Genomic DNA, 27,822 nt, shown 5'->3' on the forward strand with positions numbered 1-27,822 from the left:
ATTTGTCCTTTGGAAATAAGGCGAATGGTGTATGGTGGAAGGAACCCACCAGGACCCAGAGCCCTGAGGCAGAGAGATGCGTGTACAGAGATAAAGGCCTGGGAATAGCTAAAATCAGCATCAAAGTTGGCACCCGATTCTTGATTCTTGGTGAACGTGTCCCTCTGCTCCGGAGGGAGACTGCTAAATCATGAAATTACTTGCCTTGCTTTTTCTCTACTCCAGGCTGCTACCAAGTTTAACCCAGGAGTCCTCACAAGAAATTGACTGCGATGATGAAGACTTATTTAAGGCAGTGGACACTGCGCTGAAGAAATACAACAGTAGAAGCCAAAGTGGCAACCAGTTTGTGTTGTACCGTGTAACTGAGGTCATCAGGATGGTGAGTGAGCTGTGTTTTACCTTGAGGCCATTTGAGATGTGTGCTGTCCTTCCCAGCCCAGACCCTCCCTCAATCCCACCCCCCCACACCCCAACAATAACAACACCAACCATCACCCAAGAACCCAGAAGCAAAGGTAGAAGCTTACATCTCTTAGAAAAGATCAAAACCACTCTTTGGCCCCAGGGGTGCAGGGCAGGGTATGACTAGTCCTTGGGAAGCCAAGCTTGGCTTCCTGGGTGATCAGGAAACCAAAGTGCCATGAGACGAAGGTAGATGGAGTCATTTGAAGGAAACCGTTTAGGGTAGGAGAATCCAGGAACTCAACGGGACCACAGCAAAAGGACTTACTGGGTGACCAGCCCTTAGACTAAAATAGGGAGACCTCCAGACCCCAGGTGGGGAGGGGATGCTTATGTCTAACAAATAATGTATGATCTCACTTACATGTGGAATTTTAAAAAAAGTCTAACTCACTAAGGCAGAAAGTACAGTGGTGTTGCCAGGGGCTCAGGCTAGGGGAAAATGGAAGATGCTGATCCAAGGGCACAAACTTCCAGTTTTGAGACGAGTAGGTCCTGGGGATCTAATATACAGCATGGTGACGGTAGTTAAGAATACTGTATTGTATACTTGAAATTTGCTAGGAGACTAGATTTTAAGTGCTCTCACCAGACATACGCACCAGACATACCCCAAAAAGGTAAGTACATCAGGTGATGGACATGTGGATCAGCTTGTTTGTGACAACTAGTTCACAATGTATGTGTATATCTGTGCATATATATCATCGCATTGCACACTTCAAATATATGCAATTTTCATTTATCAATTATACCACAAGAAAGCTAGGGGGGAAGGCAGAGTTACATCTAAGAGGAGGTAAAAATGAGATTAACATGCATTAGACAAAATGTCTACAAGTCTGTATAGCTGAATGCATCAAGGGTAACAGTGATGTTCTAGATGGTTTTTAATATTTTTTATAGCTAATTGATGCATTCAGGTTGGAGACAAATTTTGACAGTAGGTGTGATTTCAAAAAACACAAATCTTTCAATAGTTTGTTTAAATGAATTTCACTATAAAACTCTGTGCCTATCATAGTTAAGTAACTGTTTACTTTGGCGGAGGAGAAAAGTCCAGTCATCTGACATGATCAGGGTAAAGAAAAAAGCCCAGGGGGCATGATTATTATTTTTATTTTCTGAAAGTAAAATTGGACCATCCTGTTTTACAAACTCGTGTAGTTATATAGACATTTGGTCCTGGTCCTCTCAAGCAACAGTTGACTGGTGTTCTCTTCATTGGCTGACATCCATGACAAATGCGCTTTTTTGTTCTAAAATGTCCATGGAATCATGCTTTGTCTTTACTCTGCTGTATGGGTCCCATCTATACACTACTGTTTATTTTCTTATCAAAATCTGAGACCTGGAAGGAAGTTGGGAGACTATCTTGTTTGACTCCATCATCCCAGATGCAAATAAAGTGATGCAAGCAGGGTCCGAGAGTCAGAAGACTTGGCATCTGGGGCCAACTCTGCTTTTTCAAGGTGTGGGGGCTGCCTCAGCCCTTCCCGTAAGCTCAGGGCCTCCTTTCTCTCACCTGCAAAGTGAGGGGCTGGACAACATCACCTCTCCGGTCTCTTGCTATTAGATGTGCCAGGCTTTTCCATTAGGAAAGCTCACCTGACTCAGCACCTTTGCACTTTCTTTTTTTAGTTGAAGTATAGTTGACACACATGTTACACTAGTTTCAGGTGTGTAATGTAATGGTTTGACAACTCTCTGTGCTATGCTCTGCTCACTACAGGCATAGCTACCATCTGTCACCATACAACACTATGACTGTATCATTGCCTGTATTCCCTGTGCTGTGCCTTTCTTCCCCGTGACTTATTCATTCCATAACTAGAAGCTTGTACCTCCCACTCCCCTTCACCCATTTTACCCATCCCCCACCCTCCTCTGCCCTGGCAGAGTTTTGTTCTCTGTATTTAGGGATCTGTTTCAACTTTTTATTTGTTCATTTGCTTCATTTTTTAGATTCCTCATATAAGTGAAATGATATGGTATGTATCTTTCCCTGGCTGATCTGTTTTACTTAATATAATACCCTCTAGGTCCATCCATGTTGTCAAAAATGACAAGATCTCATTCTTTTGTATGGCTGTTAATATTCCATTATATATATGTATACACCAAGGTTTGCCTACCATATATATATGCGTGTATATGTATACACACATACACACACACACACACACACACACACGTATTCTTTATCCATTCATCTATTGATGGACATCAGCGTTACTTCTCTATCTTGGCTACTGTAAATAATGCTGCAGTAAACATATGGATGCATGTGTCTTTTCACAGTAGCATTTTTGTTTCTTTGGGTAAATACACAGTAGTCGATTGCTGGATCATAGAGTATTTCTATTTTGGATTGTTTAAGGAAGCTTCATACTATTTTTCATGGTGGCTGCACCAATTTACATTCCCACTGACAGTGCAAGAGGGTTCCTTTTTCTCCTTGTCCTCACCACTTGTTATTTCTTGTCTTTTTTATTCTAGTCATTCTGATAGATGTAAGGTGGTATCTCATTGTGGTTTTAAGTTGCATTTCCCTGATGCTGAGTGGTGCTGAGCATCTTTTCATGTGTCTGTTGGCCATCTGTATGTCTTCTTTAGAAAAAAAACATCTATTCAGGTCCTCTGCCCATTTTTTAATCGGATTATTTGTTTTATTTGGTGTTGAGTTGTGTAAGTTCATTATATATTTTGGATGCTAACCCTTTACCAAATATATCATATGCAATTATCTTCTCCCATTCAGTAGGTTGGTTGCCTTTTCATTTTGTTGATGGTTTTCTTTGCTATACAAGAGCTTTACATTTTGGTGCAGTCCTAATCATTTATTTCTGCTTTTGTTCCCTTTGCCTGAGAAGACATATCTAGAAAGATGTTGCCAAGCCCAATGTCAGAGAAATTACTGCCTATGCTTTCTTCTAGGAGTTTTATATTTTCAGGTCTCACAGGTCTTTAAAATGTCTTTGCACTTTAAAAGTTTTATTTATTATCTCATGTCATGGTAGAAAAAAATAGAAAAAATGAGGCAAATAAAAACAGTAAAGTTACCAAAAATTAATCTGTCATCCAGCGATAACTTAATTTTTTTAAATGAAAAGTGGCTTCTTATTTGTTTCCTCACTGTAAAAGAAATGTTTATTTTTTAAAAAGACAACTCACAAACACTTGATTAAAGAAGTGAGACAGCTGTACTCCTACCACTGAAAGACAAACATTTTAATAGCTTTGCTTCATAACTTTCCAGACTTTAAAGAATCATATATGTACCTACAAATTGGTTTCTGCAGAAATGGGCTAATACTAGGATACCACTTTGTAACTTACAAATATATATTTGTAAATATATTGTGGACGTTCTTCAAGTAAATATTTATAACTTTCAGTATTTTTATTTTTTTTAAGATTTTATTTATTTGAGAGAGAGAGAGTGAGAGAAAGCACGTGCAAGTTTGTGCGTGTGTGCTCACAAGTAGGGGGAGGGGCAGAGGCAAAGGGAGAAGCAGACTCCTGGCTGAGCAGGAAACCTCACAGGAGGCTTGATCTCAGGATGCTGAGATCATGACCTGAGCCAAAGCAGGTGCTTAACTGATGGAGCAGGTGTCAGCTTTCAGTATTTTTAATAAATGTTTTGGTCTCACTGAATTAAATCAAGATCATACTCATATCAGCATTAGCTCCCACTCAGAGTTATTTGCTGTTGGGTCAGTTATGTGTCTCTGGTTGCTTTTTTTCAGGATGACCCTGACACGTTTTATTCCTTCAAGTACGAAATTAGGGAAGGAAACTGTTCTGTTCAAAGCAGCAAAACCTGGCAGGATTGTGACTACATAGAATCTGCTCAAGCTGTAAGTGGGCGGTGGTTCCCGAGCCCCTAGTGTTCTCGGTCGAGACTGTCAGATCTTTTCACTAGAGTCGGAGATGGTTAGTACTGTCAGGCCTCTTTGTAAGTCATGCAGGTAAACCCTCAAACGTGTGGAAAAGCCAAAGGCTTGGTGTCCATGTTCTCCTTCTCTGTGTCAGAACACGGAGAGAACAGCAGTGAAACATAGAGAAGCCCTCCCATGAGAAGGGGACTCTAATGACCAATTGGGACGGAGGACATGGCCCCAAAGAGACCACAGATCAATATTTGGGCCAAGACTGAGGGCTGGTGAGGGGACAGCATGGGTCCTCTCATTGCGTGGCCTCTGCCTCCCACTAGCCGACCCCCCCAGAATCTGGATGCTGCTTCCTAAAGGGGAGAGGACATTGACCTCATCAGGCTGTTGGAGGACGAAATTAGGCAGGATATGCAAAGAACCTTTTTTGGATAACAATGGCTATGTTAACCAAATGCCTAACGCCTGCCTGGCACAGCCTTGCTGATTGTTGCCTTAATGAGGGGGGCATGTGGACAGTGTTTGCTCCCCCTCAACAGTGCTTGCCCCCCCCCCCCCAGCAAGCCGCTCTTTCCCTCTTCCAGGAACCCACACTTGTCATGCCCTGCTTGCAGTTTCAACACCAAAATTGAAGGGAAAGTCACGAGGAGGGTTTAGCAGTCACACGCATCCATTTTGGTGAAAAGGAAACTTGCTTTAAAATCTCGCCTTTTTATACTACCTCTCCTCCATCGTCTGGTGAAATCAGTGGCTGGCAAAAATAATCACGAGGCTACAAAAACTTTCACTCCTGCATGTCAAAACTGTTTGAAAAAATTTTGGCAAGTTCAAAAAAATAAAAAAAGGAAAAGCTATATTGAGCTATAGTACTAGGTGGGCTTCTCCATCTGAAAGATGAAGATAAATGATCTCTTTCTTTCTTTTTTTTCTTTTCTTTTTAGGCCACAGGAGAATGCTCTGCCACAGTGGGGAAGAGAGGGAATATGAAATTCTCCGTGGCTACACAGACCTGCCAGATCGTTCCAGGTAGCTAATGTATCTGGGGGAAAAGGAACCGGTTCTCTGTGGTGTCTGCCTCGATGAAGCCCCAGTGGCACCAGCAATGCATTGGGGGTGGGATGGTGGAAGGGCAGAGTCCTAGGTCTGGGCGAGGCTCCTGCCGATACTCCCTTCAGCTCTCTCTGGGCTCCCCTCCTGACTGCTCCAGCGGATGGGGCCTGTGCAGAGGCTCTGAGACGGGACCAGAAGACACGAGAACTATCTTCAATTGTAGGCCAAGAGGGAGGGAGAGAAGCACAGGCTTTGAGGTCAGACTTGGCCTGGAATCTTTCCAAATTCCTCACCTTATCGGGTTTTCTCTTCCTTATCTCTGAAAGGGAGTAAGGGATAACAATGATTCCTACCTCGGAGGCTTGTTGTAGACTCAGCTGGAAGAGATGCCTGAATGTCCCACCGTCATAATCTAGTAATGATAGCCAGGATACGGGTCATAAGAGCTAAGGATTCCTGAGCATTTTCAGCCAGCCACAGTTCTAAATGCTTCACATATATTAACGTACTTAATCCTCACAACTCTAAGAGGCAGGCATTAAACCCTCACTTCACAGGTGAGAAACTGAGGTCCGCCACAGTTAGATACCTTGCCCAAGATCCCACAGCTACTAATTATCAGAGTTGGTATTGTAGATGCTGACTAAACACAATTCCTTTGGCATTTAAGTATGGAGCCACTTATCAAGAGATACAGCTACTTACTGACTCCTTTCCGAAAATGGCAGACCCATGTGCAGCCTGTCTGTCTCACTTGACTTCTGCCCAACTGCTTCACACCGGTGACTGGTGACTGTTATGCCCACGTTTTCGCGTCCGAGAGACCACCAAGGAGCCAAGCACCGATGCAATCACACGAGGGTTTATTTGACAAGCTTAAGCTTGGGCCCAAGTATACCTGGCACAGCGGAGTAGGGACTTGGACCCCAAACCAGATTACAGTCAGAGTTTTTAAAGGCAGAGTAGGGGTGGACTCGGCGATGAGTGAGGACAAAGGGGGTTATGAATGATGTAAGTCTCTAAGGAATTCTGGAAGCGAGGTCTCCAGGACCTTGAGGGGCTAGCTGTTGTCTGGGGAAAAGGTTATTCATTACCAATAATAAAAATCTTCTCGTGAGACCCTTTAGATGTATATCAGTGGGTCATATGCTTGGGAATGATCACTGACATTATCTTGGAGGTTTAGAGATAAAGTTTCACATTTCTCCTATCAAATGTCCTTGTTAGTGAGATTTAGGTTTAGAAGAAATTTAACTTTATTTACATTTCCTTCTGCCTCAGCCTCCTTCAGTTTTATGGTGGGGAGGGCGACATTAGGGCTTAAGGAACTGAGTTATTTGTCTCTTGAAATTGGGCTATTGAGAAGATAGCTTCTTTGTTGTAAATCGCTAGGATATTTGTAAACCGAGGGAGACTCCTGTCTTGCAGGATTGTGATCTCTGCAAGTTAACTATTTGTTTTTCTTTTAGGGCAGCCAGGGGTGGCTGAGGAATGTCACACATACTACCGAGGGGAGGGGAGCGGGTGGAGAGGGGGTGCAAGGTGCCAGCTTTTGCTTTGCCAAGATGGCTGTACTTATGTCAGGGCTAGTCTCGAGGTGGGTACAGCCTTGTTTTTCTTGGCCTCCACAGTGACCATTACTGAAGAATTAACATACCCACGGAGCCAAGCTCAGCACCTGGCTCATTACAGTAGATGCAAAACATGTTGGTTGGACTGAATCGATAGAAAATATATTGTGCTCTGAACCAGGCTTCAAGGAGCTTTAGTTCATGCTAAAAAAAATAAAGAATAATGTATCTATTTTGTTTCACTTTTTTAAAAAAGATTTATTTATTTATTTTAGAGAGCGGGAGAGAGTGCGGGGGTGGGAAGGGACGCGGAGGGGCAGAGGGACAGAGTGAATCTCAAGCAGACTCTGTGCTGAGCGGGGAGCCTGACACAGGGGTTCCATCTCACGACCCTGAGACCATGACCTGAGCTGAAATCAAGAGTCGGATGCTTAACCGACCAAGCCACCCAGGCACCCCAATGTTTTACTTTTTATAAGAGGATAAATCCAGTTTGCTTCTATAATTTAAAATTACTTTTAAGTAAATTTAAAATAACTATGCACAGTAGTACACGTGTAAGATGTTCCTAAGTGAATGAGAGGTTTATTGTTTTAGCTAGAAAGCAGTCTTGCATTCTCTTTTTTAGTGCATACTAGGATTCACCGGAAGGTTTATGAGGGCTTTCCAAATTATCTCAGTGAGGGCAGTGCATCTGAACGCAGGTTTCAGTCATTAATGCTGCCCCTTTACCTGCTCTTTGTCAAGCCGAGGGCCCGGTGGTGAGAGCCCAGTTTGACTGCCTTGGCTGTGTGCACCCCATCTCGACCACGAGCCCTGACCTGGAACCCGTTCTAAGACATGCCATTGAACATTTCAACAACAACACGGATCATTCCCACCTCTTTGCTCTTAAAGAAGTGAAAAGGGCCCACCGACAGGTTTGTTCTTTAATTGTTGATTGCAAACAGTAATCAGTATTACGTGTTCTTTGTAGAGACAGCAAAACAGAAAGCCTTAAGCCTTAAAGCCTTAAGGCTTTAAGAAAACTATCATTACCCAGCATTCATGAGTCAAACATGGCTCCCCAAATTAAATTGTGCCTAAAAAGTTGGCACAGTTTTCTGGATATCCTTTAAATTCTATGTTCCATATCATTGCGGGGACGGGAGGCAGTAAATACTTGTAAAACTGGTCTTTTCATTGCCTCAGTTCACTAAGCCTCTAGTGACAGTTAACTATTTCCTTTGTATTTCAGCCTCTAATTATGAAGGACTCACTTTGGTCAGTAATATGCCCTGCTTTTTTTTTTTTTTTTTTTTAATTTTATTTATTTGACAGACAGATCACAAGTAGGCAGAGAGGCAAGCAGAGAGAGAAGGGAGGAAGCAGGCTCCCTGCTGAGCAGAGAGCCCGATGCGGGGCTCGATCCCAGGACGCTGGGATCATGACCTGAGCCGAAGGCAGCGGCTTTAACCCACTGAGCCACCCAGGCGCCCCAGTAATATGCCCTGCTTTTAATAGAACTTCCGGTTTGCTTTCACACAAGAACTGTGTTCTGCACCATTATGTCCATATCCAGCTGTATCCGGATGCAACTAGTCCAGGGTGAAGCAGGAGAAATTTTCCCGGCCTGGCAGTTTGGAAAACTAAGGCCCTACCAGTAAAGGGCGCCCAAGCTCGAAAGTCTTCTTTCTCGATCTAGAATAGCATTACTAATATTTCACAAAGTTGATGGAAGCTTTTCTTCCTGCTGCCTAGCTGGGAAGTACTGCTAGGTCTTAGGGAACTAGAGTAATTCCATATGTACGTTGCATTCTGTTGTTAGATGGGTAGGAGTGCAGAGGGTGGGGGTGGTGTGGACGGAGTGAGAGGCATCAGTTTGCTGTTTATTCAGAAATGACTTCTGCTTACTCATAATCATCGTTCATATCATCTACCACTTACAATATGCCAGGCAGCCTTCTCTGTGCCCCATTAATGCTGTCAATGATGTTTAAACTGCCTTTTAAATATTTGCTCCCAAATTGTTTCAGGTGGTGTCTGGATGGAACTATGAAATTACTTACTCAATTGCACAAACGAATTGTTCCAAGGAGAATTTTCTGTTCTTAACTCCAGACTGCAAGTCCCTTTTGAATGGTGTAAGTAGGCAAAACTCTGATTATGAAGTTCTTAGCACCTTGCATCCAGTCTTTCCAGGTGGGGGAACACTCAGCTGTGTAGGAAGTGTCAGTCACTAAAATGTTAGGTGACATTCACTGATTCACATTCCCCTGGGAACTCCGAAGCTCACACACTGGTCACGCTGCTTTACCCGCCTAGTTCAAGAATCTGCATGCCTAGCAGAGCACTTACAGATGTAAGTATGTAAGATGTAAGATGTAAGCCTGAGACCAGATGATGCCACGATCAAGTTTGTCTTTTCATGCCTTCAGTCTCCTGTGTCCGTTTCTTCCTCATGTGCTGCACATCCTTCCTCCCAAGCTCTACTCAGAACAGTCCCTCACTTCCAACTCGTCTCTGCTTGTTTTCTTACCTTTCCTCCCCTGCCTTTATCTCTAATAAACACATGCTGAGTCTTTATCCCTTAGTGACCCTTTCTGGGATGATATCCTGTTGTCTGAACCAAAACTATGTTAAAGGAGAGTATGTCGAGATGCATGTTAAGATAGCCAAGGCATGGCTTCCTTGGGGATATGGGCATGGTAGTAGGAGACCATGCGGTAAGCAAGCCCTTTAACCTAGGAATTTGACTTCTAGAATTCCATTACATGGGAAGAAAATGAGGAATCCAGATAGCAATAATTTCAGCATTATTATTAATAGAACAACACTGGAAGTGACTTATATCTTCAACAGTAAGGAATGGTTAAGTAAATTACAGCGTATCTGTGTAGTAGAATATATGCAGCTATTCAAATTACCTCTCTAGTGTTTAGTGACTTAGTAAAATGACTATAATATGTTAAATAAAAAACAAAAAAGTAGGGTACAAAACTATAAATACAGAGTCACTCAAATCTATAAAGTAAACGTAAGTATAAAAAATGATGAGAAGCTGGGGCTCCTGGGTGGCTCAGTCGGTTAAGTGTCTGCCTTAGGCTCAGGATCGAGTCCGGCATCGGGCTCCTTGCTCAGTGGGGAGCCTGCTTCTCCCTCTCCCTTCTGCTCTCCCTGCTTGTGCTTTCCCTCTCTCTTTCTCTGACAAATAAATAAATACAATCTTTTTTAAAAAGTGACAAAAAACTAATATGCCAAAACATAAAATATAGTTAACTTTCAGTTGGAAATTTTGGAGCTTTTTCTAATTCTTCATACTTTTTGGAACTCTTCAATACTTTTTAAGGTCTCTGATGAAGTATGTATTCATAATTGGGAAAAAATTCAAAGGACAGCATTAAGAGAGTGAAAAGACAATCCACAGAGTGGGACACAATAATCCCTTATTTGATAAGGGTTTAGTATGAAGAATATATTATTAAAAGCCCTTACATTGTGACAACAAAAAGACCACCCAATTTAAAAATGGGCAAAAAGATTCAATAGATGTTTCTTTCAAGAAGACATACAAATGGGGGCTCCTGGGTGGCTCAGTGGGTTAAGCTTCTGCCTTCAGCTCAGGTCATGATCTCAGGGTCCTGAGATCGAGTCCCACATCGGGCTCTCTGCTCAGCAGGGAGCCTGCTTCCTCCTCTCTCTCTCTGCCTGCCTCTCTGCCTACTTGTGATCTCTCTCTGTCAAATAAATAAATAAAATCTTAAAAAAAAAAAAAGAAGACATACAAATGGCCAATAAGCACATGAAAAGGTACTCAACATGGTCAGCCATCAGGGGGACGTAAATATGAACCACACTGAGCTGCCACTTGACACCCAGAGGGTGGTTATCATTTTTAATAAATTGGGAAATCATTTCTCATTTTTAATAATTGGGAAATAGCATGTATTGGGGAGGATGTGGAGAAATTGGGAATTTTGTATATTGCCAATGGGAACATAAAATGATGTAGCCACTGTGGGAAACAATTTGGTGCTTCCTCAAAAAGTTAAACATAGAATTACCACAAGACCCAGAAACTTCAAGCCTAGGTGTATGTACCCAAACAAATTGAAAATGGAGACACAAACAGATACTTGCCTGGCAACATTCACTGCAGCATTATTCACACTAGCAGAAAGGTGGAAACAACACAAAGGTCCATCAACAGATGAATGGGTAAACAAAATGGGATATATATATATATAAAACAATGGAAAATTCTTAATCATAGAAAGAATCCCAACACACACTACAACATGACTAAACCCGTTATGCTAAGTGAAAGAAGCCAGACACAAGAAGATGCACATTGCGTGATTCCACTTATGTAATATCTAACCTATGCAAATTCATAGAGACAGAAGGTGGATTAGAGTTTACCAGGGGCCGGAGGAGGGAGAATGGGGATTTACTGTTTAATGGGTACAGAATTTGTGTTTGGGGCGACGAACACGTTTGCAAATTATTAGTGGTGATGGCGGCACACCACTATGAATGTACTAATGCCCTGAATTATACATTTTTAAATGGCTAAAATAGCAAATTTTATATTGTATGTATTTTAGCATAATAAAAAGCATGGTATAAAAAGAAAAGGAGAGGAATCCTCTAAAAACACAAGCTCTCACTACTGTTTCACTTTGTCAGTTTGATTCAAGTCCGGCCATTCAAGCATCTATGAACACCTCGTGCTTCTATGTGTAGTTAGTGGTGTGAAGTGACAGGAGCCTACGTGCTCTCTAGCCTCAATTTTTCTGCATTGGCTTGTTAGAACCTCAGTTTAGTTTTCTCTTCACCCCCCAGAGAGACACAAGGGCGGGTGGGGGTCACAAAGCCAATCAGACTTTTGGAATAGCTTCTCTGAGCCTCCATGTCCTCGTTTGCAAAAGAGTGAAGAACAAGGACACCTGTCTCACAGATTGCTTAGCATAGTTCAAGGGCATGAAACAGAAATGAAATGTTTTGCCCGCAACTGGTATAGTGTAAGGCCTTGCTATGCAAAGTGCGTGACAGTGAGCGGCAGAAACAGCATCACCAGGGAGGCTGTTGGAAAAGCAGGAGCTCAGCTCCACTCCAGCTGATTCAGAATCTGCATATTAACAAGATTCTCTGGTGATTTATTTGTCTGAAAAGCACTGATTTGAGAGGTTTCATAAATAATTCTTGGGCCATGTTGCCTACTAAAATCACTCCGCTAGCTTTAAAAAAACACCTGTTCCCAGGTCATTCACCCAGACATTCTGATGTAATTGGTCTGGGGTGGGTCCCTGGAATCAGAATGATCTAGAAGCTTCTCAGGTGAACCAAATATGCTGATAGAATTCAGAACCTTTGGGCTACTTCCAGCGTCCTCTCCCCATCTGAAATTAAGGTATTCTAAGTCTGATGTTCCCTGTATCTTTCAAAAATATGATATTATATATATGTATATGTATGTACATATATCTGTACATATAGATATATATTCCTATTTTGGAAATATACATGTATAGAAAACTTTAAGGAAATGCAAAAACAGAAAAAAAAAAAAAACTGAACCACACATGCCCAAACATCCAAAGGCATCTTAGAGTATCTCTCCTCCTTTCATTTTTGTAGGGCATACAGACAATTTTTGGTAATTTTTTTTGTCTTTTAATAGTTGTATTTATTTTACATGCTACATTTTTTTCACCTAAATATTTTACTATGCCATTAAAACTCTCAATAAACTTCTTTTTAAATAACTGTGGAATATTCTAGTGAGTATACCATAGATTATTTTCTAATTACTTTCCTTTTTCTGGACATTTGGGTTTCTTCCTCTTTTTATTATAATTAATAACTCACCAAACATTTTTTAGAATAAAGTTATTTCTGTATTCAGCATTTTTCCCCTCAGAATAAACTCTCAGCTTTACACATAGTATAAGATTGTATAGAAGCTCTTAAAACTCTTATCTAGAGAAAGAACAAAGATGGAAGTATCATAGTTCCTGATTTACTACAGAGCTTTACTATAAAACTATAGTAATCAAAGTAGTATGGTACTGGCATGAAAACAGACACAGAGACCAATGGAGCAGAATAGAGAGCCCAGAATGAACCACGCTTATATGGTGATCTCTGACAAAGGAGGTAAAAATATACAATGGGGAAAAGACAGTCTCTTCAACCAATGGTGTTGGGAAAACTGGACAGCAACAAACAAAAGAATAAAATTGGACCACTGCCTTATGTCATAAACAAAATAAATTCAAAATGGACTAAAGAGTTGAATGTGAGACCTGAAACCATTATGCTTGTAGAAGAAAACAGAGACCGCTCTTTCAATCCGTTTTAGAAATGCCTTTTTGGATCAGTCTCCTCAGGCAGGGGCAACAGAACTAAAATAAGCAAATGAGATTACATCAAAATTAAAAGCTTCTGCACAGTGAAGGAAATCATCAACAAAAAAAAGTAGGCTACTGAATGGAAGAAGATATTGGCAAATCACACATCTGTTAGTGGGTTAGTGTCCAAAATATATAAAGAAATGACACAAATCAACACCAGAAAAAGAAATAATCCAATTAAAAATGGGCAGAGGACCTAAACCGACATTTTTCCAAAGAAGACACACAGATGGCCAACACATACATTAAAAGAAGCTCAACCTCACATCACTCATCATCAGGAAAGTGCAAATAAAACCACAATGAGGTATCTCACACCTGTCAGATTCACTAGTATCAAAAAGACAAAAAATAACAAGTGTTATTGCTGAGGAGAAAGGGGAACCCTGGTACACTGTGGGTGGGGATGTAAATTGGTATAGCTGCTATGGAAAACAGTATCTTTTTTTTTTTTTTGACAACAGTATCTTTTAAAACATATTGAATCACTATGATGTACACCTGAAACTAATAGGATATTATAATATACTTCAATTTTTTCCCAAAATCTCTTAAAACTCTTGATATATATAAATTGTTTGCTGAATGCATCAATTTAAATTCTATCAGCAATGTATACTCCTGATAGAATTCAGTATTAAACAAAACAAAACAAAACAAAAAAACTGGCTGGATCAATTGGTAGAGCATGAGACTCTTGATTTTGGGGTCATGAGTTCAGGCCCCAACTTGGGGCAGAGTTTACTTAAAAAAAAAAAAAAAGTGAATTAAAAAGTCATGAAGGTTAAAAAAAAAACTTAGCTAATTTCATAGATAAAAACCTTTTTAGTTTTCATTTTATCAAACAATGTAGTGAATATACATTTATTTAGCCAATATGTTTTCATAGATTTGTTGGAAATTTATGGGTTGAATTTATAAATTGTCTTCTATATTCTTTGCCCATTTGTCTTTGGAATAAATCTTCAAGATTTGGAAAGTCATATTTCTATAGTAAATGTAGCAGTGCTTCTCAGGTGTTTACTTTTTAGTTTTCATTATAGTATTACTGACTTATAGATTTTTTTTTACAGGTTGCCAAATCTACCAATATTTTCATTTGAAATTTTCTACCATTTGCACAGCAGTGACTTTATTTTTTTTCTTCTAGTTTGTCTATGGTCAGGATTTTATAATGTAACTTTCAATCCTATCTGGAATTAACTTTGATGTATCTCGTGATTTTTTTTTTCAATTTTTTAAGAGAATAACCAGATGTTGCAACAGTCTTTCCTGCTACATAAATTAATGACAACTTTTATTCCATAATAGTCTTGTCGAAAAAAATGTGTTCTCTGTTTTTGTACCAAAACTACCATGTTTAAACAGCCATAGGTTCATAGAAAGTTTAAATATGTGATTTATTATCCAGTGTTTATATCTTCAAATCCAACCTTAGAAAAAATTTGTGAGAAAACTTACATTGTCACATAGATTGGGATTCCATTACATGTCAAAATTAATTTGAGGAGAACCCATATGTACTCTCATTTAGTCTTTTTAGTCCAGAATTTGGTATACATCTCTATTTAGACAAAGTTTCATTTTATATTTCTAAAGTTGTGGGATTTTCTTTATATATATCCAGAATATTGCTCACTAAGGCTATTTCTAGGTTTCGTTTTGGGTTTTTTTGTTTGTTTGTTTTTGGTTATTGCTATGAGGAATTAGATCCTTTTGTTTTTTTTTCTCTTTTTAATAAATTATTGTTAGATAGAAATGTACACTTTTTATGCATTTTTCTTACATCCAGCAACTCCGCTGAATTCTCACTAGCTCTAAGAGCTTTTCATTGATTCTTTTGATTGTTCTAGATATACAATATCTTATGCAAAAAATACTTTTATTTTCTTTTCTGATGCTCAATTTTTTGTTCTATGTCTTAATGAATTGACCCAAACAGACAGACATGATTTTTGAAGTAACAGTGATCCCACACCATCATGTTTTTTTCCTGATTTTATTGGGAAAGCCTCAAAGAGTTTGTCATTATGTATTATATGTGCTGTGGGTTCCAGGTAGACATTCCTTGTCATGTTAAGGAAGCATCCTTACTTTCCTGTTCTTTAAAGAGTTTTGTTCTTTTTGTTTTGTTCTTAAATAAGGAATTGGTATTGAATTCAGCAAATGGTTTAGAACAGATATTAAAATATCATATTATGTTTTCCTAATTTATTTTTTAAAGGTTTTTTATTCATTTGAGAGAGAGAGAGAGAGAGAGAACACAAGCAGGGGGAGAGGCAGTGGGAGTGGGAGAAGCAGACTCTGCTGAGTATGGAGCCCAACACAGGGGCTCAGTCCCAGGACTCTGAGATCATGACCTGAGCCAAAGGCAGAAGCTTAACCATCTGAGCCACCCAGAAGCCCCTGTTTTCCCAATTTAATCTGTTTTGTTGTTTTGGCAGCTTTCCTAAAGTAATCTTTGGGTTCCAAAACTAAACTCTATTTGTTTAGTTTAATTATTCTTTAGATATATGTTTGGATTCTATTTTTAATTTAGGAATTTGACATCTATATTTGTAAGTGAAAGGGCTTTAACAGTTTTCTGGGTGTGTGTTTGTTGTGCATTCTATTTTTTCAGGTTTTGATATCAGGATTAGAATTTTATAGAATGAAAATAGTTTGCCACTATTTTAGTTTTTTAAGGTTATTTTTTTAGTAATCTCTACACTCAACATGGCGCTCAAACCCAAGACTCTGAAATCAAGAGTCACATGTTCTACCCACTGAGCCAACCAGGCACTTCTGCCACTATTTTCTATATTCAGAAATACTTTATACAACATGGAAATACATGTACTTCTTTAATTTTTTAAATTATTCATCCATAAAACATCTATATTGTTTGGAGGTGAGAAGTGGAATGAAGTTTAGAGGAATAACATCCTCTCCTTCCAGTCATTCATCTGTTCAAGTTTTCTTCTTGTTTTTAAGTCAGTTGGTTAATTATAATTTTCAGAAAATTATCTATTTCTTTGGAATTTAAATTATCACACACTTGTTCAAAATATTCTCTTATATTTTTATGCTTCTCTGTATGCTTTGCTCTGTTGCCTTTTTTTGTGCTTGATATTTTTCCTCACCCCAAGAGCGATCTTTTGAGTTTATTTTTTAATGCTAGTGCTGTTTTCTAACTTCTCAGTATTGCTTTTACCTTCATTATTTTCTCCTTCTTATTTTCCTGAAGACTGTTCATTATTCTTTTTTCTTTAACTTCTTGAGATAAACACTTATACTTAGGGATGTTTTGTTTTGTTTCTCGCCTCTTTAAATTACAAAAGCATATAAAGCCACAAGTTAACTTTAAATGGCACTCTGGCAATATGATATGGAATTTTCATTTTTGTTTTGTCTTTTATGTCTTTCCTTATCCAAGGAACCCTAACTATTTAGGCAAGTGTGTTTATATTTCCAAGTAGTTCATTTTTATTTACTTATTTGGTTAAACATGTAAGTAATGTAATATTAATTTTCAGGGAGTTTTTTTTTTCCTTTGGATGCTGAGGCCAAAGAACATGGCCTATATTATTTTTGATTTGATAAATTTATTGTGGCTTTTTTGTGGCCTAGTGTGGAAGTGATTAAAAATTTTGCACCATACTTATGAAAGTGTCATTTTAAATCATGTGTATCATTTGGAAATGTGACTTAACTAGATATTTATTATATTATTCAAGTCTTCAATTACCTTATTTATTTTTTAATCCATCTGGCCTGTCTTCAATTTATAGTTGTATGTTTTATTTCCCACCGCAATGATTTCTATCCATTTCTATTCCTATATGTTTCCTGCTTTATGTATCTTGATTCTGGGCTTCTAGACTATTTCTTTTATATAAATAAAATAATCTTTATACTACCTTTATGAGTTTTTGTTACCTTGAATTTTAGTTTTTCCAGTGTAACTTTTTTGTCATATTTGCCTCATATAGCTTTGCTCATCCATTATATTTAAACTTTATCTTTTTTATTATAAGATAGTATATTTGAAGATGTAATACCTTAATTTTAGTTTTAGCTTAATCTAAAAGTCGTTACCTTTCTTAAAGAAAATTTTATCTGTTCACTTATACGGTTATTATTTCTACACTAGGTATTCTCATCATCTTGTTTCATGTTTCTGTGGGTTTGTGCCTATGTGTTTGTTGTTGATGCTATTAGCTGTCTTCTATTCCCTCTTCGCAATCAGACTATGTTTTGTTTTCATTTTCTACATGATGATTTGTAAAGTCAACATCCTATCTTTAGTTTTACTAGTCGATTACTTTAAAGGTTCTTAAAAATGTCCTTACTTTCTGTACCCATGTACTTTTTTTAAAAACCAGGATATCGGTGAGTGTACAGATGAGGCACATGTGGATCCTCAGCTGAGAATTGCTTCTTTCTCGCAGAAGTGTGACCTCTATCCAGGTATGACGTGATACATGTTAGTGCTCTACTAGTGCCTGTTGGCCCCTGACAACGGACTAGGTCTTCTCACAGGAATTGTGTTTTGGTTTCCATGATCTGCCACCAAGTCTGTAAGATGAGCAGACCTTCCCAAGAACAACTTACCCTGTCTCTGCCCAGTTGGGTGGCGACAGGTGCAGGTGATACTGCTCTGTAAGTAGCCAGAAGGGAGTATGGTAATGACAAGGGGAAATGGGTGGCCTCTGGGTACAATACCAAGAGTTGGCTTTTCTCACTCTTGGAAGTTAGTCGTGTGCATTTCATGGTGAGAAGCATTACGGCAACTGCCTGCTCACCAGCATCATAGGACTTAAAGTTTCCCCCTTAGAGAGTCATTCCTTTAAGTTAGGTATTGCTCTTTACAGGTGGTTCCACCCAAATGCAAAAACTTAGGAAGAGTACAGCATATTGATTGCGCCACTAACACCTACTGGTTGAATGTTTTCCTAAACACACTTGGCTCTGAGAAGAGAAAAAGAGGAGAGGCCAGAAGGTGTGCAGACAACTTCTGCATGCTCACTGCTGAGCCTCAGGCTGTCACGTGGCCCTCTACAAATGGATGCCAGGTCACGTGCAAGAGAGCTACTCAGCTAGACTTTTCCTTCTCCTGCACACTCTAATTTGAAATCTGTTTCTTTCAGGGGAGGATTTTGTACAACCTTCCAAGATTTGCACTGGCTGCCCCAAAGACATACCTGTCAACAGCCCAGAACTGGAGGTGCCTCTGAATCATTCCATTGCAAAGCTTAATGCAGAGAATAACGGAACTTTCTATTTCAAGGTTGACAAAGTGAAAAGTGCAACAGTACAGGTCTGTAAAGTATGCTACAAAAAGAGTGATATTATAGCCTAAGTGTGACTTGCTGACTAATTTTGCCATTGTCCTTGGTTCTGCATTGGGAACCAACATACCCAGGGAATAGGATTTGGGAGATCTGAATTTCAAGTGCCAATCTCCCTGCATTCTTTGTGTGTGATCTTGGAAAAGTCATTTAGAACATGTTCTCCATTTTCTGTCTGTAAAGGTTGGGGTGAGGATCAAATACGAACATATGTCAATCACTTTTCAAACTCCAAAGTACTCTATACATATTTGCAACTATTACATAATTAGCGAAATGCAGTGCCTGGAAAAGCAAGACTTACTCTCTGCCTTTCTAGATTCATTCTCGTAGCATCACTTAGTGCCTTGGGCTTGGCCCCATTGTTCTTTGTCCAGATTCTTTACACTCATCTGCAGGTCACTTCTCCCCTGCCTTGGGTGCCCTTCCCTCTCACAGATGTACCCTCTGGGGATTCATCTCTCTTTCCATGCCCTGTCAGAAGCTGAGGAGTGTCCTATTCTGGGGGTCAGGAGAGACCCAGCTCTACCACAGCACCACCACTGTCCTGGGTGACCCTGGAGTCACTCAGACTCACTCAGCCCTGTGGTCCCATCTGAAAAAATGAGTGGCTAGACTAATAGAACCCAGATTCCTTCCACTCCAGAAGCCACTCCATGAATGTATTCATGGAGAGAGTCCTATGATACACCTCAAAACTGACTTCCCTAAATGCAAGCTAAAGAAAAGTAATCAAAATAGAACCAAACTGTTACAGCAAACCAACATGATCTTTATAATCTGGTGAAAGAAATAGCACTAAAAAAATTCATACTTTGGCTCAGTACTAAGCCAAATTTCTAATTTCTAGAAATATAAAGTAGAAGGAGTATTTATATACAGCGATATTCATCGTAGCTTTAACTGTAACACCCCCCCAAAAAGATAAACTGTCAAAATGATCAATAATCTAGAAATGATTCACTATGTCTGGCATATCCTTACAATAGAGTATTTTTAAGCAGCGATTTGAAAGCATCTTTGTGAGGCATTCTTGGTGTGGGCAATGACTTGTGCTAAAATATGCAGGGAAAAACAAGAGGCCATAAACTGAACATACATTCTGTCCTCAACTGTGTTATTAAAAAGTACAGAAGACAATACTGAAAAGAGACAAAGCTTGCAGACTATTACAGTGGTGGTTTTTTTCTTTTGTTTTTTAGGTGAGAGGACAATGGGCTATTTATGTTCATCTTTCCAATTTCCTGTTCTAGTTTTTTTTTTAAGATTTTATTTATCAGAAGTAGGCAGAGAGGCAGGCAGAGAGAGAGGAGGAAGCAGGCTCCCTGCTGAGCAGAGAGCTGGATGCGGGGCTCAATCCCAGGGCTCTGGGATCATGACCTGAGCCGAAGGCAGAGGCTTAACCCACTGAGCCACCCAGGCGCCCCTCCTGTTCCAGTTTTAAGACTGAAAGAAAACCTCTAAACAAACAGCATGAAAGTAAACCAAACTTGACCCTTTGCCCCCTACTCAGGCGCTTGCTCCTGTCCCCAAGGCCGGCCCCCTCCTCCGGGTCTCACCAGCACGTGCCTGGCATGGGGTTCCCTCCGGGAAGATGAGAGAATCCCAGCCACTTCTGTTTGTCAGCTCTCCCTGGCGCTCCACCTCTCTGCATTGCTCGGACCATCCCTTGTTCTTCACGATGCAGGAGTCGTGCAGTGCCCACCATTTCTTTCGGGTCCGAGATTTGCTGTCAGGAAAAGAACCACTCATTCCCAAGCGTGACTGTCTAGTCCTCTCGGTCGCTCTAGTTCTCTCTGTAAGGTAGCCAATGCGCTCTCCAGCGTGTATGCGTGTTTGTGTATGCCCGGGAACCACAGTAGGTAATGCTGTGTGAATGGAAGGCAACTGACAGCCCTCCGTTGCCAGATGGAGCTGGAATATCGTGAAGATTTCAAACTTACTTTTCAGGGATGGATCTTTACTGATGCCTGTGTTTAAAGAGAGAACAATTTGACTGCTCGAGGATAGATAGGCAGGGCAGCGTTGGTGGAAGCAGCCCCTTTACTAAAAAACTCAATTATCATAAGATGATTTTGTTAAGAGCCAAGCTCCATATGACCAATCTGCCAGATTGCTAGAGATTTCTTTTACAGTTTTAGTCTTGCCTTGGCTTTGCATGTTTAGTCCTGTGTGGGTGCATATCTATTCATATTTCAGAAACCGAGAACTTCTTAAATCCTCCATTTTTTGCTTCTGAATGGTTGTGATTTCTGTCACATGCCCCTTATTTTGCCCCATGCTTGCTGCTGCTGTCCCCCCAGCTCCGTCAGCATTCCTCCCTGCCTCTGCTCGGATGAATGTACATCAAGGATCTGTGTGTGTGCACTGAGGAGGTTCTCCTTGGACAAAATCTTGGAAACGTCAAGGAATAGATATAGGTATATGTCTAAGACTGAATGCAAATGGCCGAATTACAAAATTATTTGCAATTATGCTAATGTACATTCACACCAACTGGGTATAAGACACTGACTGATGATCTCGAATTCTACTCCTCCCAGCGGTGATCGAAGCTGCATGTTCCCCAGCCCTGGCCAACAGCAGGCATCATCACTGGCTTCCATCTTTGCCAGTATGGAAGGTTAAAAATGATGTTGCATTGCTTTTTAAATGTGCATATCCTTGGTTTTTAATGAAGTAAACTTTTTTTTTTCCAGGATAAATGATCATTTTAACTTCTTTCCTGAAATACCTGTTCATGTCCTTTCCATATTTGTTTTGGCATTGGGCTTTTTATTGATCCTACATTATGTTTTTCCCCAGTTGCCTTGCTACTTTGCTTACTGTGATTTTGAGAATCAGTTTTCATTTTTGTCGAGTCAAATTTAGACATTTTCCCCTTCCTTTAGGCTTCCTTCTTCTGCTCTTCACCTAAGAAAGGGCTTCCTCATCCCTAGATATGATGAATATTTATATCTGTTCGGCTCATTAATTTTAATTTTCAAACATCATTAGAACTTATATTGCTATATGTATAGCATTCTCTATTTTAAAAACAAAACTTGGACAGGATGGATTTTAGCAGGGAAGACTGCTGGTAAGAATGACACCTGGTGATGGGGGTGATAAAGGACGTGACCTTGAGGCCCTCAAAACAGAAGATGGTATTAGGTCTCCATTCCTCTCCTCTGGACCCTGAATAAAACTAAGCTTCCAGCTGTCATTTAATTATGTGTTGTCAACTTTCTTAGGCAACATCATATTGATCAACTCTAAGGCCAAAAAATTGGATTAAAGTATTCCTTGAAATGAGCCAGAAAATTTATGATCACCAAAGTATAGATGCTAAAACCCTCTTAGAAACGTCCTCCCTACTTACACATACATTTGGAGTTTTAAAAGTTAATTATTATATTTCTCTTAAAATTTTAACTATGCTTACCCAGCGAGACAATGCCAAGAAAGAAGGAAGAGGAACTCAGTTCTTCCTACAACTCTGCCTTCCTCACTTGCCTCCCATCTTGCTTTTCCCGAGTTTCTACAAAGTATAAAGAGATAGGGAAGATGTTAAGTTTTGCTTTTACAAAAATGGGATTGTACTATCACCCTATAACTTTATTTTTTCAATAATGGTCTTCCTTTTAAGTCAACAGATATGTATGATGTATTCTCTTGACAGCTACATAATCTCTCTCTCTCTTTCTCTCACACACACACACACACACAAACACACACACACATGCACGCACACGCACACAGTCTGCTTAGACTACCATAGTAAAATAGCAAAGTTTGGGTGATTTAAACAATAGGAGTTTGTTTCTCATAGTTCTAGGAGCTTAGGAGTCTAAAAGTCAACCAGTTCAGTTCCCTGGCGAGGGCTCTCTTCCAGGCTTGCAGATGGTCACCTTCTTGCTGTGTCAACTTCAGAGAGAGCGAGTGAGCTCTGGTCTTATGAGACCCTTCTAAAGACACTTATTTAAGGATACTAAGCCCATTATGAGAGTACCAACATGACCTCATCTAAATCTAACCGCCTCCCAAAATATCTACCTTCCAATACCATCTCATTGGAGGTCAGGGCTTCAATATACAAGTTTGCTGGGGGACATAGTCAGTTCATCACACACACACACTTAAATCCTAGAATTAAATACCAAATAACTTGGTCTAGAAACCACATCAACTTCCTAACATATAATTTAAAAACATTTTTATCAAGTGTATTTTTCAGGATAGAAGATATATATAAGATATGACATTTTTAAATGCCTTAAAAAGCCATCCCTGGGATTTTTATTGAATTCAGAGTAGTTAAAAAACATGAGCTTAATTTCTTAAATAAATAAACGAGGTGTGCCTCTTCTAGACCAAAACAAACAAACAAAAAAACCACACAAATTGTTTAAAGGAAGACAACATGATTAAAGACAAATGATTAAAGTTGTTGCTAGAGATTAGAATATATTCTTAATATAAAAAAGGAAGAGAAGAAAGCTTGAAAATCCAAATATTTTTCTAATCAAATAATTCTATAGTGGTAACAACTCAGTATTTCTCTGACATAAGATTTGGCAGGATGATAAGGCATTTCAAAGAAAATATTTAAGTTTTTCTTCCTACTTTTCTTAGATTCTATTACAACTTGAGCCCTTGAATTATTCATGAATTTTGCAGCTGTCAAACAATAAAACTCAGGAAAATATAAAAATAGAAATTGTAGCTTGCTTCCCCTCCTCCCCATTTAGAAAGGGAAATGAGACCAGTCATTAGCCAAATATTTTTCACATGCATACAAATTGAAAGTTCTGTTGTCAAACATTTGTACTTTCCTGTGTAACTCTCATTTGTTCAGTATATAATTAAAATATCAATATTCTCCCCCAAAAGTTCTAAGGGTGAAAACATATGAATTATTATATAGTATTAATTAAGCTCCTACTTTGTGCTAATTAATTATCCAGGTGGTAGCTGGAGAGAAATTTGCAGTTGAGTTCACAGCCAGGGAAACCATGTGTTCCAAGGAAAGTAACGAAGAGTTGACAGAAAGTTGCCAGATCAATAAATATGGAGTGAGTAATAATACAACTATATACTTGTTGCCTGGAAAACTTTTTGATGTTTTATACTTGTTTAAGCATCTCATGAATAACACTGTTCTCTCTTTTGGCTTCTGTTTTCATGGATAGCAAGCCCTAGAATGTAAAGCTGAAATTTTTGTGATACCTTGGGAGAAAAAAATTTACCCTACTGTCAACTGTCGGCCGCTGACAAAGGTATGATTCTAATTACAGTCAGCTCAGGTCAATTTCGCTCATTCTGAAAAGTCATATATGGAGGTTGAATATGAACCATTATTTAAATGAACTGGAGACTATCTTCTTAAAATGAGGGAGAACGCTCACATTTCTGTGCTGACCTCTTTATGGCCTGAGACATGAGAGCAGCAGTCCTCATAATTACTTGCTGTGCCTTGTCAGCATCCCACAGGCAAGGGGCCCTCTCTTGGGAAAGGGCAGATGCTACTGTGGAGGGCTCATGCCATAGCTGTGCACTTTCAAGGTGTGCCTGAGGGGAGTCCCAGCTCTCCCATGCCCACTGCTTACAGCCAAGGAGCTCTGGAGAAATGCAGATCTCAGCCCCCTCTCCACATCTATCGACTCAAAATCTGCATTTTTGACATGATCGCTGGGTGGGGGGGGGGAGGAGTCATACCCATGTTCAAATTCAGGAAACATTACTTTGCATCATTTTTTTTAATTTTTAAAAGATCCCTGGGAGGTAAGTAAGACTTCCCCCGTTTTCAAGGATGGCATACTAAAAATTACAAAGATGCTAAGAGTGCACCAAGTGCACTCTCTATCCCAGGCCCTGTACTGAGAGCTTCACACATATTTCCCTCATGACCCCTCTGTGAGGCAGGTACTGTTATTATCCTATTTACAGATAAGAAAAGTGAAGCTGGTGATGCTTGGATTCAAATCTAGATCAAATCAGAGCCCACCCTGTTCACTATGATGCTGATTCCTAGCAGGTTCTGACTTGTTTGCCTCCCCAAACCATGCCCTTTGTGCCACCAAACACTGCCTCTGACCAGCACATTCTCACAGTAGTGAAAGTGTAGAGGAAATAACCCACAAGATCATATCTTCAGTGCAATTTGCCTCTTTTTACTTTTTTCTGATTTAGGATTTTGTCATGTGTCAGTATGTTATAGTCCAACTGAAACATTATACAAAGATTGAGTTTCAAGCTGGTAACACTGCACTGCTAATGTGTTTTAATCCAACAAAATAGTTGTGGATATACACTCCCTAGATATTCAGTTCATAAAGCCAGTTAGGGCCTTTTAGGATAAAAACAATAATTGTGCTAATAGAAAGAGTATCAATGAATAAATAATATGTCATGGTTTTATGTAACCATTGACTTAGAAGGTACCCTATACATTGTTCAGTACCACCACCCAATGTTTCCCAACAAAGGAAAAAACTCTCCAGCTTAGAGTACTAAGAACAATAATCAATACCCACAAATTATAAAATCAATCAAAAGAGGAAAAAATATTCACTATCATCCTCTCTGGAATGTTAATAGAGTATTTAAAGTCTGGTAGATAGGTCCCATTGTAAACCAAGATAGCATTGCCAGGACTCAGTCCCTTCTTTCTTCATGGATAGTATGGTTTTCACAGTAATGCATTCATCTTAATATTTCCTGTTTAGATCATATTGATGAAAAGGCCTCCAGGTTTTTCACCATTCCGATCAGTACCCATGAAGAAAATAGAAGAAGGAACAACTGTAAGTGCACCCCACACTTCCATGGCATCTATACAGGATGAAGAGCGTGATTCAGGAAAAGAACAAGGACCTACTCATGGGCATGGCTGGGGCCATAGAAAGCAAATAAAACATGGCTTTGGCCATGGGCATAAACATGAGCATGACCAAGGCCATGGGTACCACAGGGGACATGACCTTGGCCATGGACATCAGAAGCAACATGGTCGTGGCCATGGACAACAAAAGCAACATGGCCTTGGTCATGGACATCAACGGGAACTTGACTATCATCCTGAACACCAAGGGAGTCATGGCCTTGGCCATGGACATCACAGGGGACGTGGCCTAGCCCAGGGACATACACATGAGCATGGCCAAGGCCATGGAAAATATAAAAATAAAAGAAAAGACAATGGAAAGCATAATGGTTGGAAAACAGAACATTTGGCAAGTTCTTCTGAAGATAGTACCACCTCTTCTGCAGAGAAACAAGAGAAGACAGAAGAGCCAACACCCCTCCCTTCCCTAGCCCAGCCAGGGATAGCAGTTACAGTGCCTGACTTTCAGGACTCAGATCTCATTGCAGCCCTGATGCCTAACTCACCATCTCCCACAGAGAGGGATGATGATTGGATCCCTGACATTCAGATACAGCCAAATAGCCTTTCATTTAACCTGATATCTGACTTGCCAGAAAAAACCTCCCCCAAATGTCCTGGACGCCCTTGGAAGCCAGTTAATGGATTGAATCCAGCTGTGGAAGTGAAAGAATTTCATGATTTCGATCTCACTGATGCTTTGTATTAATTTATGTAGACACGAGTCTTAACACTTGATCATTCCTCCTCCCCATTGTCTAAATATCCTGACATAATGCACCAAAAGCCCCGAAGCTTCAGAACAGCCTAGAGAGAAGGGGTGAGATGCCCAGTGGGACACTGTCAATCTCTATGGACAACATAAAGCTGTGTACAGAATCCTAAATCCCCTCTGGGTCTTCCTCCCAAGACTTCTTTACTAACACCGAAAATGGACAAACTCGTGTGCTTTATGGCCTACCGCAATTGGTACAACAAATGTGTACCTTAACAAATGTGTACCTTAAAATGTATGTCATCGACTTTCATACAAAGATTCTTGACATTCTGAATAAACTGTGGCATATGGTCCCTGAACACGTGTGAAAATAAGGGAAGTCAAGAGACTAAATGCTGCATTTCTTAATGGGAAAAGAAATAACAATAAAACCTCCAGAGGTTAAAGAGACAAGAAAGAAGGACAGATCGGTCTAAAAGAGGACAGGGGGAAGTAAATTGATTGACTTTCAGTTTCCAGAATGACTAGTATGTCAAATAGTCACTCCCACTTGACAAAGCTGTCCTGATAATTCTCTTTCTGGGTGAGAGGGTTTCTTGTAAGTCAGTCATTTCCGTTTGTTTACTCACGAAGTACCCTTTGCAACAGGGCTTTCACATGGGAGTTTTCTGTTTGTTTATTTGTTGCCTTCGCTATACTAGGTAATCCTGGGCTTTCAGCAACTCTGAGTTTAACTATAAGGACAGAAAGCAGAGGAAGTAATATCGAGGCAGTCTTGCCAAGGAAGATGTTTTTTCAATAATTGACAAGGGAATATCCTGGGATGGGATACAAAGTTCGTTCAGAAATTTTATGAGGAAATTCCTCTCTACCCTCACTTTATGACCATCTCATCTTTTTGCTGTAACGCTGAAGAGCACTGGTTTTGGCAAAAGAGAATAATATGATTGTCTTTAATTGCCTTATAACATGCGGGAGGCATATATTTTACAACCCTTGCTGGGTTTAAAACCCAAGCTTTAAGCAGCTACACTTCCCTGCGGATGAATGCCACTGCTACTTCAGTGTATGGGATGCATTTGAACCTCTGAGTTTTTATTTCATTTCCGATATTATCTGCACTTTTAAATAAAGAACCAATGATGTCAGGAAAAAGTCTCATCTTGTCAAATGGTTGCTTCGCTCTTCTTTTGTTGAATGATAACAACAGATTAACAGAGTTTTACTATACTTACAGAGGCACCTAAGGCCCTGCGAGTACAAGGGCCGAGCTCAGGAGGCAGGGGCAGAGCCAGCATCTGAGAGCGAGGTCTCTTGACCAGTGGGCAGAATCTTCACGCCTGGCACAATAGCCCCAACAACCTCTATCACCAGCCCTGGCTCGAAGGACAAGAAGATGGGATAAAAGTTAAAAAGAAGAATGCCATTCTACTGTTCTGTTGCTGGGTGAAATAAAGTTCAGTCTTGATGCTCTCATTCCTGGTGAATTCACGGTGGCACTGTGGCTCTGTCATGGAAATTCCTAGCCCAGCTCT

At 39.8% G+C, this 27,822-nt stretch overlaps 1 protein-coding gene across 2 annotated transcripts; it reads left to right on the forward strand.

Annotated features, from left to right (window-relative positions):
• On the forward strand, positions 1 to 27,763 carry KNG1 (kininogen 1). Of its 2 annotated transcripts, XM_080808017.1 has the most exons (11): positions 1 to 382; positions 4,215 to 4,325; positions 5,300 to 5,384; positions 7,727 to 7,899; positions 8,995 to 9,102; positions 17,739 to 17,823; positions 18,504 to 18,673; positions 23,651 to 23,758; positions 23,876 to 23,962; positions 25,412 to 25,489; positions 27,525 to 27,763. In XM_080808017.1, exons 1-11 carry the CDS (start codon positions 191 to 193, stop codon positions 27,603 to 27,605), a joined length of 1,278 nt encoding a protein of 425 aa, XP_080664143.1. In that variant the 5' UTR covers positions 1 to 190; the 3' UTR covers positions 27,606 to 27,763. The 2 variants fall into 2 exon arrangements, with proteins under 2 accessions (XP_080664143.1, XP_080664142.1); XM_080808016.1 differs by lacking the exon at positions 27,525 to 27,763 and having other exon boundaries at positions 25,412 to 27,445.
• Positions 27,764 to 27,822: the final 59 nt, after the last annotated feature.

This window comes from Martes martes, assembly GCF_963455335.1.
Source record: "Martes martes genome assembly, chromosome: 1".
NCBI classification, from domain to species: Eukaryota; Metazoa; Chordata; class Mammalia; order Carnivora; family Mustelidae; genus Martes; species Martes martes.